The sequence below is a fragment of the Bombus vancouverensis genome, chromosome 3 (assembly GCF_051014615.1).
Source record: "Bombus vancouverensis nearcticus chromosome 3, iyBomVanc1_principal, whole genome shotgun sequence".
Lineage (NCBI taxonomy): Eukaryota > Metazoa > Arthropoda > Insecta > Hymenoptera > Apidae > Bombus > Bombus vancouverensis.
The window spans coordinates 6,621,004-6,641,155 of record NC_134913.1 but is presented as its reverse complement, the minus strand read 5'-3'; the positions used below and the strand labels follow the sequence as shown (position 1 = coordinate 6,641,155).

Below are 20,152 nucleotides of genomic sequence, written 5' to 3'. Positions count from 1 at the left end.
TACCAGCTGTTTAAAAAGAAACAATCTAATATTATTATAATGTACACAATTGTAAATATTAAAGTATATATTATAATATTTTCATCCTTTGATCGTTTATTGAGAAAACATTGTTGTAGTTTGAGATGAATAGAATAATCATTTAATACAAGGGAACTTCGACTTGAATTCAAATATAATAATCGAATTTCTCATATTTTGTTTATTATTAACGTTATATAAACTTTTTTATATAAAACTTTGTTTATTAATTAGTTTTTGATTACGTTTAATTGATTACGTATGGAACATGTAACTAATTGCATATATTGATTTCGAATGGAATTATATGTTTTATTATATATATGTACAATATAGTTTATTTGTTTATGAATTTAAAATTGAAAATTTATTGATTTATTCATATGTATGCAGATATATTACTAGATTTTTTTTAATTTTACTTACTTTTTTTAAATTTCATGTACTTCTCAACATACCGATATAAATATTTGTGAAAACTATAGTGAGCATACTTAAATTATGTTTACTATTATCTATCTATATATACAATTATATATACGATGAATAATAATTCCGCGATCTCTTTATATTTTTTAAATACGAATTTAAACATTCTTTCGTTGCATAGCGTTATGCATCATGTATTATGTAGCTGAGTGAATGTTGTATAGATATTACTTGATATCTGACACCAATATAAATATAGAATAATTAATTAAGTATATTTAGTGAAATGATAATAAGCAATATTAATATTTATAGCATGTAATTTCTTTACTATATCTAACGTATATTCGTTAACCCTTAATACACTTATAGCATGTTTCATGTAGTATTCTTTATATAAGCACCTCTTTTGCACTGTTTAATATCTTCTATATAGTTAATTCAATAAACAGTTCTATGCTACTACTACTATTTACTCTATTAAATTGGCAGCTATTTACTTTTGAAATAATAGCAAATTTGCATCTTCAATTCATATTCTTCTTACGTAGTATATTTTTTTTCTGTTATGATAGTGTTCTTTTCTGTTTTCTTAAATATTCTTTTCCGTTAATATGAATATTCATATTCTGATTATTAATATAATTGATGATTATCCAAAAATGTTTTACGCAACATGAAATATATTACTTATTTATATTGAGTTATATCAATTTGAATTATACATATATATAATATACATATGTATTATACTATAAAATATATATACTTACAAAAAGTTATTTATAACATCCATTTACACCAATTATAACACCTAATGTTTCTCTATATGTTAATAACAATTTTTTGATAACTTCAATCCCGCGCTAGTATTAGTATTTCATCGTTTCCACTTAAATGGAAATGTATGTTATACAGGGTGGTTGGTAACTGGTGGTACAAGCGGGAAGGGGGTGATTCTACGCGAAAACAGAAGTCGAAAATATAGAATAAAAATTAAAAAAAAAATTTTTTTTTAATTTTTCCATCGAGACAACGATCTACTGAGATCCGTTATAACGTATCGCACGCGTACCGAGCGAAAATTCAAAGTCGATTTTCTCGAAAACAAAGCCTCAAACGAAACATTTTTATTCTATATTTTCGACTTCTTTTTTCGCGTAGAATCACCCCCTTTCCGCTTGTACCACCAGTTACCAACCACCCTGTATATCCTATATATAAGGTGTTCCGTTTAAATAGAAACAGTGGAATATCTCACGAGGGATTTAGGTTATCAAAAAATTGTTTTTAATTCAAAAATGCTTAGTATATAAAGTCAAGTTAATTTTTTTAAATGGGGCCCCGTATCTTTTTAATTAGAATATCATAGCGTTTGTTGAGGCAAATACAACGACTTGCCACGTGATATTATACCATGTAGTAAATTGCCATAGACTAGTTCCGAAGATTAATGTAAATCGGTAACTGAATGTATTCTGAGTGTATTCTGTTACTCAGTTAAAAGAATGAAAGATTTCTCTAGATGTACATGTATATACATTATACATAAATATATGTGTATGCTTTATTTTTTTGTATAAAACTGTCTGTACTATATATAAATTATTATTAAAAAAACAATACAATCAATATACATAAATTGGTGTAGAAAAAAGTTCATAGCCTATTATATTTTTATTTGAGAAAATTAAGATGATTTAAAAATATTTACACTAAACAAAGTTTAATTTTGTCCGATGAAATCTTTTTCTATCTTTTACCGTTTTAGAGTTACAGCTTGTTTCAATTGTGTGAACTATCGTGTATAGGTACTGTTTATTTCGTTAAACGAATATTTTATATTTTTTCAAGGGGTGTTATTTTTGAATCAAAATTATACTTTATCTTGTACACTATGTTAATATAAGATGTAAAATAATGTATATACATATGTATACATATCGTATGGTTCATTTTGATGCTCTTTTAAAGATATTAATATTTGATAATGTCAAATTTTGGTCTTGATATACAAAATATTTCTAAGTGTACTATTTAGAATATAGAAGTATCCCTGGTAGAGTTTAGAATAAATATTTGTAGGCAACAGCCTAATTTAAGACTTAAAAATTAAGGGAAAAATATTTACCGACAGTTTGTATAGTTTAATTGGGAAAACATTTGTCCGGCTAGCGCGATCCGGAATCGAATCCGAGATCGAGTCCAGCAAATTGGATCGGTCGAATATTTTTTTCTCCCTACAAATTCATATAAAATATGTACTCGTTCTTTACTTCTTATTACATAAAGTAAAAACTGTGCAAGTTCTTATCCCTACGGTCTTATACATATTAGACTACAAAACTCTAGAATTTAAACTATGAAATTTACATAATTATTTATTTTGTTGAAAACATCCAGTTTATTTTTTTTTTGTTGAACTTATCGTTTCAGTAACATTTTTAGGTTTAATAAGGTTTTGTCACTCCTAAATTTTATTTAATCGTTATATGTATTTCTGGTGTGACTGTAAAACCTATTATTAATATTTGTTGTCTATGTAATTATCACGAATGAAATACTTTTAATATTTCCTTTGAATATCAGGAAGAAATATATTCGAAAGCTATGGTCGATAAAAACTAGACAATTATACGATCTATTCCACATATCATGAATAGTGGTAGATTGATGGTCAAGCTAATTTTGCATTGATATTTTGTAATAAATGAAATCCGCTTTGAAATGCAAAAGACGAAGAATACATAGTTTGACCATAACTCGGAGGTAAGACTAGGGCACACTCATTGTTTGTTTAATGTTTTTCGTGAAAAGTACTTTGAATACACAGGATGTCCCACTTAACTCTGCCACTCTCAATTATTTTCTTATTTGAAAATTGATAGAAAATAATCTTTCGAGAGAAAGTTACTTCGTCTCAGGAGGGAAATTAGACTACGAGAATGAAGGTCGTCTGAGAGTCACAGCTTCTGAAATTTTGCTAATAATAACATTTTCTTGAATGAAATGGCCTATTGTTTTTTTAATCATTAAATCACTTCTGAACTAACGATACCAATTGAGGGTTAAATTATCTAATGATATTCAATATATAATGGTTTAAAATTTAAAATACATTATTGTGCAAGTTTCAACACTCCTGTTTAATTAATAACATTTATTTGATGTTCAAAATTAGAGATATTTCGAGAACTCGATTGTGGCATGTTTCCAATGTACAAGTTAATATCTACATTGTACATGTATTATGTAAAGTCTGAATTCATGTTCTTACTAATCAGAATATGAGTATTGTCACAAAATTCACTCTATTTAATACTATAGTTTATACTAAATTAAAAAAAGATTATTAGACAGCAACAAGTTTTGTAAACAACGACTTATGTTATTATTTTTTTACCTATCATTCTTCTTACATCATCCTCTTTACATATTAAAAAAACAGCGATCGTGTATTCAAGTGGAATACATTTGTTGGAAATATCTTGAAGATAAAAAGATCCAATGTTTTAAGGGTTAATGCTAATTATGCGAACTAAAAATCTCTTTTTACTCGTGTATGGCTTAACGCTCACTTTTCTCCTGTCTCTGTAATCTCTAACAGTTTTCAGACTACAAAACATGGCATTGTAGACCCCATGTTGTCCATATGGGGTCATCAACTCTTTGTTAATGGCGATACCGATCAGTAAGTGATCTATAAAATACACTTTTCACAATATGTATTTTATACAACATACAATGCCTTGCGTGCTATACATATATATTTTATTTCTTTCCGATAAATCATCTCAATCCCTATACATCTTTACCTCATGGTACTTCTTTGAACGTCGTTCGGACGGCTGTTTCGATTTTTATTAGTATTTTCGTTATATGATAAAGCTTATTAAATATATACGTAAGCACACATTTTTTCAATTTCGATATTATCATCACAGTACATCTACATATTTCGTATAAACTTTATGAAACCAACAGATATCACACTAATTATTGTATATCTTTTTTACAGAATTGCAAAGACACTTTGCTTCAGCAATAGGGGTCATGGCTTATATCTCTCGTCGCCCACTGAGATCCAAAAGTTTTCTGTATCCAGTCAATTTTGGTATGATTCACTTTTATCGTAATATCTCAACGAATTTAATAGGGAAGTTAAAAAATCGAATTTTATTATTCCTGTTGAAAATTTATATTCCTCATTATTTCCTTCCTTCGTATTTAATTAATGTTATGGTATGAGGTTGTTAAATCTAGAATTGGTGTTTTCAAGTTCGTCTGTTAATTCGTATCTTGTCAAGAAATAATATTCTTCGCTTCTAAATATATTAATTTGATTTCAGTATTCCATCATTTTCCATGCAATCAATGTTGATGATACATACGCAGTAAAAACATTTTGATCGTGTATTTATTTTGATTTGTCATTTAATGGAATTTCTGTTTTTCCTTTGTGTATTAGAAAATTAATTTGTTAAAAGATTGTATAATTAGATTTAGAAAAGGACTTGCAGATATCCATTTCTAATTTTGTTTTCATTTCAGTTATTTATAGAAAAAACTTTCATGCTTTAGAACTACTGTACGTGCATATTTATTATATATTTATATCTGTCCCGTGAGACGTATTTTTAAACTGCTTTTCTAAATATTATAATAATAAAAATTATTCATTTCAGATTTTTTTAATCTTTAAATCTTTTTGTAAACGTTAAAACGATGATTTAGAAGGGCAAATAAGGATCGCTTTAATTCCACAATACATGTGTATTTTACAGTTATTTATAAACAATTTCATTTATCTAATCGTTTCTTTTATATGATACAATACAAATATAACGATATTTGATATAATCTTTAGTTACCTTTTTCACCTGTTTCACCTCAGTTTGGAACTCATAACTCAAAAATATTTGTAGTGAAAATTGTGTTAAAGAGAAAAGTTAAATATAAGAATAAAATTTTGTATGTAGGTATTTTTGCTATATGACATACGTGTAGGAATAATTTTAAAAACAGTTGAATTCTTGAATTGAATTTGAATCTTTTAACCATTTTAAATGTATTGTTTCCAGTGGTGAATTAACTGAAATGATGGGAGACTTGTTTACCGGCCACGATATGCCTGAACCACCTAAAGAAAGTTTCTTCAAAGGCCTCTTCGGCGGAGGATCACGAAGCCTTGATAGAGAAGAGCTATGTAAGTTTAACTTTGTTATTTGTTATTTATTTATTTATTTGTTAATAGAATGGGTATGAATCCAATATGTACAGGCAATTATGTATAAGATAAGAAATAAACAAAACTAGAAAATACAGAAAGAAGGGCAGAAGTAAAAGAACAGTAACATAATGAGCTACATAATAAGCGGTATAAAATTAAATACACGTACTGCAATTACAAAAATTCTACAACTAAAAACACAATCTAAACAGCGTGAAAACAGCGCTACGTATAAAGATTACTTGAAACAATGAACAGAGCTACAGGAACAATGCATCTTATCCGTAAATGTATTGGCTAATTTTAGTGTTCGATTAATTGAATCACTTGAACCATATTTAGATTTTACGATAGCGTAATTAAATGTGTGATTCTATTGTAGAAGTTTTTGAACAAGTGTACGAATAAATGAGTTGTAATAATTGAGAAGATGAGACTTGACTATTTACAATTTTAAATAAAAACGAAAGATCATTGACAATTCTACATTCAGCCAAAGAGGTCATATTAAGCGTATTTAGCTATGGTTCATAATTGCGATCGTTACACAACATAGCTTTGTTGAAATGAAAAGCTATATAGATAAGGAATGTATGTCCAACTGTCCCAATGGTCAGGTTTTATGTTAAGAATCGAGAAAAAGAAATAATTATACTTTAATTGAGGTCTAACTACTGGAAAATATAATACGTTAATAATGAAAATGTCTTTAAAATTGGTAGGAGAACGAGCAATAGAATTTAACGATTTAAGAGCAGTGCACACAATTTTATGGCAATGCTTTCAGCTTAATGTAAGTGCAATGCAGATACCAAGGCCGTTAATTGCACTAGTTGCTAATTCATGACCATTAAGCTCATATTCAAAGATTATAGAACGACTGTTACGGAATTACCTCATTACATAGCATTTAGCGAGATTGAGATTCATTTTGTTTATTCTACATCAATCACAAGATCTGATTAGATCAGATTGGGTATTACATTCTATCTATTATGATATTACTATCTTTCCAATCATTTAAGATATTACTGTATACAAGCGAACAAACGAATACTAGCGAACGAACAAATTGCTTTGGAATGAAAAACTATAAAAGCATGGTTTAGGCGAAGAATTTTGACTTTTGTTACTGGTGATTTTTATAAATCAGAAATAACGAAAATAATTACTTCTTAGGGAAGTGTATGTAATAGCATGAACCATATTTCGATTAAATATAATTTTAATAAGATTTAAAAAGATCTTTAAGAAGATAAGATAAGATTAAATGTAGTATATGATAGAAATATTGTTTGAAAAAGGAATATTTCATATTTATGCATTATATTAAGACGATAACGTACCAGAGAATCTAAATGTACAAAAGTATATTGTATTTTACTCCGGTATTCAATAAATTAAATAGCAGAATTAATGTTATTTTCAGTTGGTGAATCAAGCGGTCGAGCTTCCCGTACGGTTGCAAAACATATACCAGGACCGAACGCAGCAACGGAAAATATGCGAGAACGTGTGACAACAGCGACGGGAGAAGTAAACGTGGCTCATCAAATGGTTCTCGAGCGAGGTGAGAAGTTGTCACAATTGGAGGAGCGAACAGGACGCATGATGTCCGAAGCTGAGGGTTTCTCGCAATCTGCTCACGGATTGATGCTCAAGTACAAAGACAAGAAATGGTATCAGCTATGAGAACGTCGTCCGAGTTCTATCCAAATATGGAATAGCGTACAATTATACTGTAATTTAGCGTTCACATTTCACCTATAAGTTCTGTCGTACCAAATAGGAGAACGTAACTAAAACTCGACAATTAAGTAATTGCGAACTTTACACGCACACACAGGAAACATGTTACATGATAAAGAGTGAGAGCTGTATTCGAATATGTATGTATGTGTAGTTGACTCAAGCGTGTCGACGAGTCTTGAATGCGTGAGTGTGCGCGTGTCTGTTTCAAAGACGAGGCGAGAAAGAAAGCGAGAGAGGATGAGAGAAAGAGAGCGGGATAAGAGTAAAGGAAACATATATGAGATACTTTTACAAGCAGGTAATACACACGCACATCTTTCAGCAAAGAATATAAAAAAACGTCGTATATACACGTATAAACACAAGTAAGATTAAATATATATATATATACATATATATATATATATATATATATATATATATATGTATGCGCGATTTCGAACATGTGTAATAACCTCTATATACATACACATACACATAACGTATAACGCGACAAATGAATGATATGCACGAAACATGTGAACCAAATAGTAAAACCCAGGAAAAGTGAGGTGGCCACTATTAAAATTAAACAAATTGTTAGTTCATATAGGTTATATAAGATATAAAAAAATAAGTATTTAGACAAATATAGGAAACTGATTCAACTACGTGCGAGTCAATACATATAATTATGTAATAATTCGCTTTTTAACCGATCGGTCCCGTTAATCCATTCGGACGTCCTGTAACATTAAATCGTTCCCGTGAACCGGTACCTTGTCTTTGTTTGTTCCTCCTTCGCAAACAAAACAAAACTCCTTTGCAAAAAATATATATGTATGTCACAAAAATATCTGCCCACCGGAGTACATATCTGATATTTAATTTTTTAAATATAATTGTTTAGTATATATATATATATTTTTATTTTATTTTCAAACAATTAGTCCATTACTATGAAATAAACTAATAAATATTTGCTGAAAGTAGACCCCGAATTATTTTCTTTTCTTTACTAATATGTAATTGTATTCAAAGTATGTCAAATACGTAACATGGTCGGATGCTTTTGTGACTAACTATACCTACATATGTACTTATATACATATGCATATTTAAAAGAAAACAACCAAAGCAGATGCACGAACAACTCATCAACGCTAAAAATCCAAATCAGAAAGTTTGAACAAGACCCTGTTGTTGAAGGTGCAGCGACGTTGTTCCGAATGTATTGACAATAAAGATAATTAATTAATTGAGATAATAGCGTACTGAATAAACGTTGAATGCAGTGTAATATATAATTTATCCACGATGTCAGATATTCGGGCTCGTACTATTCTCGTCTATAATAGACCTGTTGTGTCGTCACATCGTTGATAAGTTGTATATTAGTTGTTATTATAATTGTAGTTATCGCTAGATATGCTATGTACATAAAGGAACAAATGCAGTAGGAAAAGTATTATACGTTAAAACAAAGAGCTGTTTGTATAATAACGTGTTGTAAGTTACGCTATTTCAGCGTGAATGATGAATTCAATTGAATTTATGGTATATAACGACGAGAACGAAAGAGAGCTACTGTAATTTTAAAAATTATACGTAGATTAGATTACTTAAAGACAATATATAATATACATATACGTACGTACGAGCTGTATGTATGTATGTATGTATGTATGTATGTATAAGTTCATTTGAATTTATCGAGGCTCTGAATCGTCGTACTGCTTCCATAGCAATAATTGTATAGTTGATGTTAATGGTACTAATCACCTGCATAAAACTATATTATAATGTGTCTTGCAGAGAATTAATTAGATTGCAATTTCTTCGAGTTAAGTCAACATTTTCTTGATATAATTTTCCTCGGACAATATACGCAAGCAGAGGTTTACTGGCAAACTTTTAACCGCCATAATACCTTTTGTCACGAGATGTATCTGTTATCGAGTGATTACTACTGTTGTGGTCCACGACAAAACAGGGTGGACTTGTTCGAAAATATCGTTGTAACACCCATACAAAAAGTTTCTCGAATTTTGGGATTGTGATATACATATATACAAGTATAACGTACACAAGAGAACCGAGAATTAATCTACTTTAATTTATTTAACTTATTAACTGATATCTTTTTTCGCGGCAGCTCTTATTGTCTTAGTATATCGGTAGTATTCGAAGTCAAACAACTCGATACACCACAGATCTTCTAAAAATATAAAAAGAAAAAAGTAATCGCTATCGTATGGTGATATATTAACATAAACAAAGTTAACAAGTGTGTTGATATCCTATAAGAGAGAAAGAAGAGAAACCAATAGTGTATTATGCGGATAAAAAAAATATCCTTCTCGGATCTTTTGTGAAAGTGACGAAAAGTTGTTTACTGCTCTAACAATAGAATAGTAGTTAAATGTATAATAGTTGCAAACAAGAAACAGAAGATACATTATTACTTAAGTGTTTGATAATATAACATATTCTAACACTTGTTGTATAAAGACTATTGTTTAGGTGATTCTGAATTATTTATCATATCAAACAGGTTGAGATGTGTTTGAAAATAATTTATTGTAATAAGGGGAGTATTTAAAATTAGAACAAAGAAAAATATAACAAACGAGTAAAGATAATTATTAATTGGAAGTTCTATTTAACCTTTATCTATAATATTTCGTTCCGCTTCTCAAACAATAGATTAACCAGAAAATACAATTTACTATACATATACTTCATCGGTCAAATTATTTTCATACACAAACACAATTACAAGGCTAGTTAACTTTTTTTATTGCTCGATTAAGTTTAAGATCCAACTCGCGATACAAAATGATTGTTCCCCTTTTCGATGAAAGGAACATTGTTTCGTAGATATCTGTACTTAATTTTAGAAATTGATCCAATGTTTCAGCTATTTGAGGAACTTGATTTTCACAAGAAAGTAAGCCCGATCATCTTGTAACGTACATTACATATACATACATAGATATTTATTCGTTCTGTTTGGATATGTTCGATCGACCGGTAGCTACCTCTCCTACTCGCTACACTCTTTGTATCGAATGTTCATCGGCTATTCTGTCTAACCTATTTCAACGCTGTGGCCTGAATCTGTAAATCTAATATTGTACATGAAATTTTGTCCTTAGATGCAGCGAAATATCTAATACTCTCGATTTATACTATTACTAATCTAGTACAATTCTTATTTTTCAAGAAATATAATACCATGTTATTGTAAAAGTACTGCCTCAAGGACAGACTGTATCTTGGCTCCGATTAATAAATGAGTTTGAACCAAATTAAGGATTCGTGTCTTTTAATAAATACAATAATTCTTTATAAAAACCTTATCGTTTATTAGCTTCATGCACACACACATGCCTTTACTTTTATTCGTTTGATAAGAAATTGTATTTTTATCTTTTACCATGGTTGATAGCTAAATTTTATAGATTACAAGTAAAATTGTACCCTACCTACCCTAAATATAAAATCCCTAAAATCTACCCTAAATCATACGAAGATACTCGAGTTTTAAATCAAAATGTTCAATACGCTACCGGACTAGTTACATGTTTAGACACATAACGCGAAAAAATAACAAGCTAGATATATGTATATACAAATAGATCATACTTCTTCATAACAGTTCTTGCATTTATTTTGCTTTGGTTTTATTTGCTTGGAAAATATATTTTATCTGAAAGTAACAGAGAAAACCCGGAAACATTAATCTCGTAAGTTACAATTAAACCTCTCAGAAGTTAAAGTAAGCATTCTTGTAAAGTTTTCTGCGAGATATCAAACACATTGTGCTTCTACAGTGTGGTCAAATTTTGCTGCTTTTCTTCTAACTATTGATTATCCGTAATGTTAATCAAAATTGACGATGATCGAAAGCGACTAAAAGAAATTCCTTCATCGGTTATTGGTATTCAAAAAAGATTCTGATCATTTGTAGTGGTTATCAGAACGCTAAAATATTAAGATTCTTTAATTATTTTATTTTGTTTTTCTTTCTTCATCTTTGTCTCAATGACTTCCTCGAGAAAAATTTTAGAAATAACTGCTATTTTTGACCCTTACCGAATGCAGTGAGTTTTAAACTTTACGAGATCGAATTGTTTTAGAAATTGACAGGAATTTTCGACCGAGATTTGCAATTTTGTGTTAGGAAAAGATAAGCAAAGATCATAAACAAATTTAAAGTTGCAGTATAACGAATTGGTTGCTTGGTTTAAACGATGATTTCGAATAACTTTTTTGACTATTGATAAACAATATCAACGCTTCTATATTCCTAACCACTATGGGATAATCGTTACCGACAATAACAAAAATTTATTTTTGCGGATAAACAATCAACCACTAAAAGTTGAATCTGTCTTTTTTCGATACGGTCCGAAAAATATTAATCACATAATTTCTCTTTCACAAAGCCCTTCAAGTCGTTTTGGTTTGTTAAAATTCCCATGCTCGAAAAAGTTAATAGACAAAACCTCCATAACTCGTAGATTAGCTTTCCTCTTTTAATTCGAGTTCCCAAAGTTCGATCAACGTATCGAAAATATTTATCTGACTCGCATATACGATGTGCAGGTATACGAAATCGTAAGATAACTTACATTGAAAGGTATGGTTATTAAAAATGCAGATTATGGAAAATTAGGCGGACAATATTTAATCAGATCCTTGGAAATTGAGGTTCGAACAGAGAACGATTACTGTTATTGACACCAGCCAGGTAATTAAATTAGTTTCTGCGACTCTTCCGCTGTTAGGATAGGCATCGGCCTGGAATAATACACTGCCGAGTTCCTGTCTTTTTTACTCTGCAGCGGCAAAGGTGCTCTCAACCACACCCGCCGCGTACACTTCTCATTTCCAATTTAAAAATAATGAGAATTTACTGCGAATAGGTGCCGCTGTCGCGTACAGATACTCATCGAGTTTGAGCTCGCTTGTGGGAAGTGGAATGAATTGAAAAAAATTCAATTTAGCGTCAGTATACCGCATTCTTTTCCCTTCTCTTCCCTTCCCTCTTTCTCCCGACCCTTCTCTTCCCTTTTCTCTTTCTCGCCTTTTTCTATCTGTGCCTCCTTCTCTTAAGGTAGTGCGGGATATCGAATGTATCAAAATCGTGTATACGCCGTGCCAATATCACTTTAAAATAAATCTGTAAGAAAGTAAAAGACAAAGAAAGGAAAAGGAAGAAAGAAAGAAAGAAAGGAACTAAAGTACTGCTACGAAATAAGAGAGTGATCGTTTACTTGCTTATTCGTTAACTTGTGTTGGTAATTGATCGGTGTCGTTTTACGGTAACCTTTAAACAGCAATATCCGAGAGTTGAGGTATTTGTGCGATGTCTCGTGGAACAAGAAGAATCTTTGCAATCGCGATCGCAATGACAATCGAAAGGTAGTGGATGGTGGTGAAAGGATGCTAGCGAACGATCGAAGGGAAGAAACGAATAAAGAGCCCGAGAGAAACGGCAGTCTGTCTTGAGTACGCGTAATAAAATGTAAATGCGTGCCAATTCGCGGCCAATATCGAGAGTTAGCTTGCCAAGGTAGTTTTCCGTTTACTCGTCGGATCGGCATAACACTGAGTAAGTGGTGAGTATTGGAACGAACGCGAACGTGTGCACCAAACGGGCCCGCGGGCTTCGCCGTCATTTGCATGAGTAACGGTGGAACCAAGAGGTTAGGGTAGCGAGACGAGTAATTTATAGTCAATAATTCTTGGCGAAGCAATTTTCGCATCGAGCGCGAACGTTTCCTCCGGAACGAAGAAGGAGAAATAGGAGAAGGACGGGATCTGGAGAGGGAAGAGGAGAAGGAGGAGGCGGTGCCGTAGAGGCGGCAGGAAATGAGGCGGAATGTTAAATAGCTGCTGTAGCTTCTCCCTAGCCTGTCATCTCAGGTAGCCCTTAAACTGCACGTGGGAATTATTCGCCATGCGACTACCTATCTTTTCAACATCCAGATACATCTCGTTCGCGCGACAACTAGTCTGAATTATACCTTCAACTTCTTACCTCTTTTATCTTCGTTACTTTTACCTTACAATTTTCTTCTATTTTCTTCACATTCCTTTCAGCTAATAATTTGAATTTCTTCCACGAAGAAATCTCATGAACATGAAATAAATTTTTACTAATATTTATACCACAATAATATACATGTATAGTACGAATGTATTATAGTATGACTTTCTAACCGATATTAATATTGATATCATTATCGTTTCTTTTCGATGCTTGAAAAAATGCTAATTAAGAATAGATTAATGTAGTAAAATATAGTAAATATAAAAATGTAGTAATAAACATATAGTAAAAATAGATCAAGAAGTGAAATATAGAATAATATACTGCATAAGATCCACAAAGATTGGAAATTAGTAAAATATACTAATAGTTAATTAACTAAGGGGGAGAATATATGAGACATGAAATTGTATGAAAATATTTAATGGTATTGATTGTTGTCCTCGCGTCATGGAACACATCCATAAAATAATATACAGTGAGAAAAAGAATACAAACGCAACAAACTATGTACTCCCAAGAGTTCATGGCGTTTTCTCGATGGCAACTTTTCACACTTTTATTTACCAGTCAGCGCTGCACTTACGTGAAAAGTTTAAGTCTGGTGTGGAAAGGTGAAGATTACCCGGGGCAACATAAACCGATACCGACGACATAAAGGTGCACAGCCGATATTAGATATCAAGGCATCCGCCTTAGCTTTCATCCGCCATCGAGTGTCCCACCGAGAGCTATCAAACTGATAGAATATGTTCCATGCCAGCACAACCCCAACCCTACCCCACCACTATATCGATATACCCATCTGCACGATTATCATATGTAGAACGCCTTATTTAAAGTAGCTTTTATCGCGAGCTTAACTTAAGTCCTGAATTTGGTTCAAAATATCACACCTACTACACCTTTCGTATCTCTTTAAACGAATCTCTTTGGTTCTTTTTAATTTCTATTTCACCGCATGCCGAGAAGACACTTACTCGCAATAAGCTCAGGGCGGAAGATTGAAAAATCCAGCTTTCATTTATCGTTTTTTTTTTTTTTATACTGAAATAATGAAATCGACATGCACTACGATTCAAAAGTATCATGATATCCGTTGGTTCCACACGAAACGTGATAATTATTCTAGATAGTCGAGAAAACGATTAATCGTTGAGATTTTTATATTCGTGTAAAATTGCGTTCTAAAACTCATGATAAAAATTTGTTGAAATTATTTGCAAATATTACAGATATATAATAAATTAATAATGATATCTTGGTCTTCTAGTAATTTCTTGACTTAAAGTCTGTCGAAAAATTTGCGATGAAATGAGAAATTTTCAGGATGCGAATCATAATATTATTCGCAGCATATACAACCGGTGAACGAAAAACGTAACGAATATGGGATACGAAAGAACGTTAATTTTATGATATCGAATACAAGGGTTTATAGCCTAAAATTTCACATGACTGATAAGTTCTACAAATTTTAATAATTTCTCAACTTTCCAGGTTTGTGTAATTTTTCATTAACGTCCTAATACTTATGTCTGTCAGAATAAACCAAATTCTTCTAAGTTACCGCCTAATCTTTTGAGATACGTTTATAACATATTGGTGACACGAATATCGTGATGATTCAGCATTAGAAATTACGTCGAGTTTTTAATAATTATATGTTATATTCTTTATACGACCATAGGAATGATTGCACCTTAGGAATGAATCTCTATAAAAATAACTGTATGTATTTTTTTGTTAAATATGCATAGTTGCATTTGTGACATTTGTTTGACAAGATAATGAAGGTTGCTAAGCTATGCACAATATTTTTATGAACTTTCTACTCTTATTTGAAATAGAGTTACAACAAATTAGGTTGCTAGAATTATCCGATATATCGGTGTACTGTCTAGATTTCATTAGAAAATTATGGTTTTTAATAAATATCTAAATTCAATATTTAGTATTGTATTTTTCGTTTTCATCATATGAGTGCTGTTAATGTAATTCTGTTATTAGATAGGTAGGTATAATGTACCTATACGCCTCACCGTTATCGAATTTTCCTTATGGGACTACGCGTCAGCAATAATCGATACATGCAATACTATCATAAAAATATTAAACGCTTTGAAGAAAACTACTAACTTTTTAAAGTAAGTTATACAGGATATATATATATATTTAATAATCGTTCATAGGAAATGCATAAAGTAAGAAATTTTCATTTATAAATTTATTTTACGTTACATTTAGCATTTATTAGAAACAATTATTATTACTGGTTTTATATTGTATATATTATATATTAGTATTATAATGATATACATAAGTAATTGATTATTCTTGACGATTTCTAAGGTCTTCAATCCCTAGGAACATGTATTTTACGCTGTTGCTACAGCAAAAATTAATGCATTAGCATAACCACAATTATTAGCCATCGAAAAATCACTTTGAATAATTTTATGCTACGCTTTCTTGTTTTTAACCTGTTCCAATATAATTACCACGTTAGAGTTTGTAGACCCTTAATTATACTTCTCCCCTGACTCGTTACGTACATACTATACTCTTAAACTTTTTCTCCTATGTTGGACATATTGAGAATCATAATAATTAATACACGGGAATTACTATAATAAAAAAATACTTCACTCCAACTGACAAAACTTGCCATTGAATTACAGATTAAACAATTATGGACATTTATCGTTAAACATTCTAATTTGCCGAGTTTAGAGACTTTTTCTAATAAAATGTTATTCGCCATAAAGAACGTTATGAATTTATAAAATAAATGAAAAGAGGGAAAGTAGTAGTGCTCTGGCGATTAAGCAGCCATTTACGACAAAAATGAAAGAAAATATTTGCAAGACTAAAGTAAATTCAGTAAATCACTCTGCTGTAAAGATGTATTGCATTGTCCGGAGGTTTCTCAAACAAAACACGAAGCAAGGCAGGCTAAACCTATCATTTTCCTGTTCATTATAACAATTACCTGCTGATGGAGGGATGGCGAGGGTGAACGGGGACCCGGTGAAAATAATGATTGAAAATAACAGGAATCACATAAACGTGCAATCATGCAGCGTCGAAGCATACCGAGGGTTGTCGGAAATGATCACAGATTTCAGGGCAGTGTGATCATCCGACTCGAAGACAAGCATTACGCTAATGACCTCCATTATCCTCAGATTATAGAATTATAACGCTGTTGCAATAAATTATTCGTCCTGCCGTGATCATTTCTCAGTCCGCAATCTACTTTACATCGACGCGACGCGACGCAAAGAAAAAAAAAATAATGCATAAACAGTAAAATTCCTCTCTTTTAGCAGTTCTTGTCGAACAGGTTAAAATGTACGTGAATAATAAAAATATGTAATCATAAACTATAAATAATTTTAAACATTTCGATCTTACGGATAGATCTATTTTAAAAAGTATCTGTTTTAAAAATAGGAAATTTCGTCGATTAAAAGAGCGTAAGTTAACCAATCTCTTAGTCTCTGTCTCTTCTTACTGCTAGCTTTTTCGTGGTTTAAAGAGTAAAGCAAAAATGTCGTACAAGTACCGAGATATTTCGTTAAAAGATTATCTATAACAAAAATATGAAATTTTACTGCAAACAATTATTGTCAATATAACAATGAACGAAATAAATGTACTTAGATAATTGACGTTTATATTTTAAATTAATACAAGCTAAGAGTTAATTAAATTAATATTTTATTTATTAATGTTGAGACTATCAAACACTTCCATATACACACTATCTATCAAATTTATACTGCACACGGAATATTAATTCAGTAACTTTAGCTTGTATTAGTATAAAATATAAATATTAAATATAATAATCAAAATGAAATATAAAATATAAATGTAAATATATAATACTTTTGTCTTGTATTGTAATACATTGAGAATAATGACTAAAAGTCAAACATTATTTATTTAGTTATAGTTATGGTTGTAATGCAATAGCCGTGTCGCAACCGGAGGGAGGCAAATTCTGCTTTTCAGAGAGAAAGTTGAGAAGAGATTTTTAATGGATAGGCCGTTCAACACCTTTGGCGAATCCCACATATCCCACCTATCAGCATTGGTGGCGATGCGTAATGCATTTTCTCCTCCTTACACGGAAAGAAGTTGTAGTCAAAGTTCGTCTATACGGAACTTATAATTTTTATTTTATTTATATAACATATTTAACATATAAAACATTTTTTATCTTTTTAATAATATAGATTTTTAATAATATAGATTTTTTAATCTTTTTAATAATAAAGTATTTACCTATAAAAGACAATTTTTGTAAAAAAGTTTTGTAAACAAGTTAAAAAAGTAAGGGTATTACCAACTGATTGTTCCGACAAACGTATTTTACAATAATCCTTCATTTTGAAAGTATGTACATGTAAATAATTTAGTCGAAATATTATTACTGTCTTTTACAATCGTTAGTTGAAATAAAAACTAGTCACCAGTTCCATATCTAAATTGATTTGAAAAAGCATTCTTATATACGTTTAAGGTAAGCGTAATATTGAATAAACATAAAAACACACTACTTTGGAAACGTTTTGCAAACGTTGTTGACTTACAGTACGACAAAATTTAGAACGAACATACCAAAAAATTTGTATTAAGAAATATTACTCAAGTATCGAGTTATAGATGTAACAAATTTCCAGTTCAAAATTGTTTCAACAATCAAATAATACCTGCGAGCTTGAACTTTCAAAGTTCAAAAATAATAGTAATTTGTAAAATTAAATAATGATGTTTGTCATATATTTAGTTTCTTCTTTTTCTTCTTTCAGAGACAAAGGCTCACGGACTAGTAAACTGTGATATAAATACGAAGATCATTCTATAACTGATCTGTGATGACAACTAACCAACTAATTGATTCCATAGAATTAAGCACGTCGTTTCCACTACTCGCGCCTTATTTTGAGAAGGAAAAAGTCGAAAAGAGCTGAGAACAGCCACTTCCCAGAACACTCATGTTTGTACTTATCTCTCTCTCTCCATCGATGTTCGTTGATTTGAAGCCTGCGGTAATTTCTGAAGAAAAATACTCAAAACGATTTGAATATTCATTTGAAAACGAATAAAATATAAAGCTCTAATTGAAAATCCAACGTCTAACATATCTACGGAGCAAATCGGTCGATCCTTGGTAACAATGATCTTCTCCATACAGAGTACGCACGTGTAATTAAGATAACACTAGTTCTTCTCGAAAGCATAGCGCGTCATCGCATATACGTGGCAAACTATATTTAACTGCAGCATTGTTCGCAACAGATCAGTTTATGAAGCCTTATTTAAGCTTTGGTATTTATTCATCCGCAATTCCTATGACTGACGTTGGATATTTGTCGGTACAAACGTTAAGGAAGCTGAAACGTATCGAGGTGTACACAGAGAACAAAGAAATTAAAAACTAGTTAGCTACCCGGGGCGAACGTTTTCAAGTGATCACGCAATATCGCTGCGTGCTATAGGCTTCTCCCTGTATCGCAACTGGGACCAATTCCTCGCTCAAACTAGTTCATATATACTGCATATATATTTGTGTTGTGTATACAACAGAATTTATTTCACGCTCTGAACGCGTCTCACAATACTACACGATGCCACGTGGTCATTCGACTCGATAGGAAATATTCTCCGTGATAATCGATTACCACAATTGAAAGAAGTGAAATCATCGACAGCCAGTAGGGTGCATTTGGCCCTTTGAAAACGAACAGTGGTAACACGATCGAGCTCAACGGGTAAATAATATTGTTGTTTTATTGCTTACTCGTTGTTTGATTTCTATTGACCATAAAATAAGATAAATTCTACTACTTTGAACAATAAAACTACAAATATATTCGATGACAATATTATGTGACAAGATTATTTTTGAACGTAGTATCTTCATAAGATATGTTAACACGTGCAAAGTTTGCTCTTGAATTTTACAAACTTTTGTATAAACATATTTACGTGCACTTTTGCACGAAGCTCAAAAGTTAATACACGTATTATTTATGCAGAAACAGTTGATACGTAATTACCACAATGGTCGTTATTTACGTATCATATGTGTTCCGAGTGAAATATGACAAGTAAAAATTGATGAGTTTGTATCGAACTAACGTAGGAAGGATAATATAAATTTCAGTAGTAAATACGAAAAATGATAACAAATCCATAACGTCAAGTATTTTTATTCGTGATACGTTAAAACAAACTCTTCTTAAAATAAATTTATTTGGTACAACCTAAAGAAACTAAATTTCAATATAAACGTTTGTTGAAATATATTACGATATATGTACATGTACGATCATTACAAGAAGATAGTATTAAAAGTTACCTTGGTTAAAATGTTTTCAGTCCATTTGACGTATTATTTCTTGTCAAATTCTATTTTGTTAGTCTCTCGTTCGTTTTATATCCTAGAAAATTGATTTCATGAAGAATCATTCGAGGGTCTAAAAAGAAAAAAAAAATGAAGAAGATATCAACTATAAATTAACGTGAAACAAATAACGTATATTATGATTATATAGAATCGTGTATATGAGATAAATTAGAAAATAAGTTTCCATACTATTCTAAAATTCTTGCACGATTATCGCTGAAACGATCCATTTCCCAAACATAATAAAAGAATTAACATT

At 30.9% G+C, this 20,152-nt stretch overlaps 1 protein-coding gene across 5 annotated transcripts in view; it reads left to right on the top strand.

The window, feature by feature from the left end:
- The window catches only part of Tomosyn (syntaxin-binding protein tomosyn), a 73,732-nt gene extending 63,006 nt beyond the window's left edge, over nt 1–10,726 (top strand). For 4 of the 5 annotated variants that reach the window (XM_033349416.2, XM_033349422.2, XM_033349413.2 and 1 more), the window contains 4 exons: nt 4,058–4,141; nt 4,469–4,564; nt 5,532–5,656; nt 7,110–10,726. In XM_033349416.2, coding sequence (XP_033205307.1) covers nt 4,058–4,141; nt 4,469–4,564; nt 5,532–5,656; nt 7,110–7,372 — 568 coding nt within the window. In that variant the 3' untranslated portion in view covers nt 7,373–10,726. The remainder of the gene's footprint in view (nt 1–4,057; nt 4,142–4,468; nt 4,565–5,531; nt 5,657–7,109) is intronic. The other variant, XM_076627957.1, reaches the window with a different exon arrangement.
- The last annotated feature ends 9,426 nt before the right edge of the window (nt 10,727–20,152 follow it).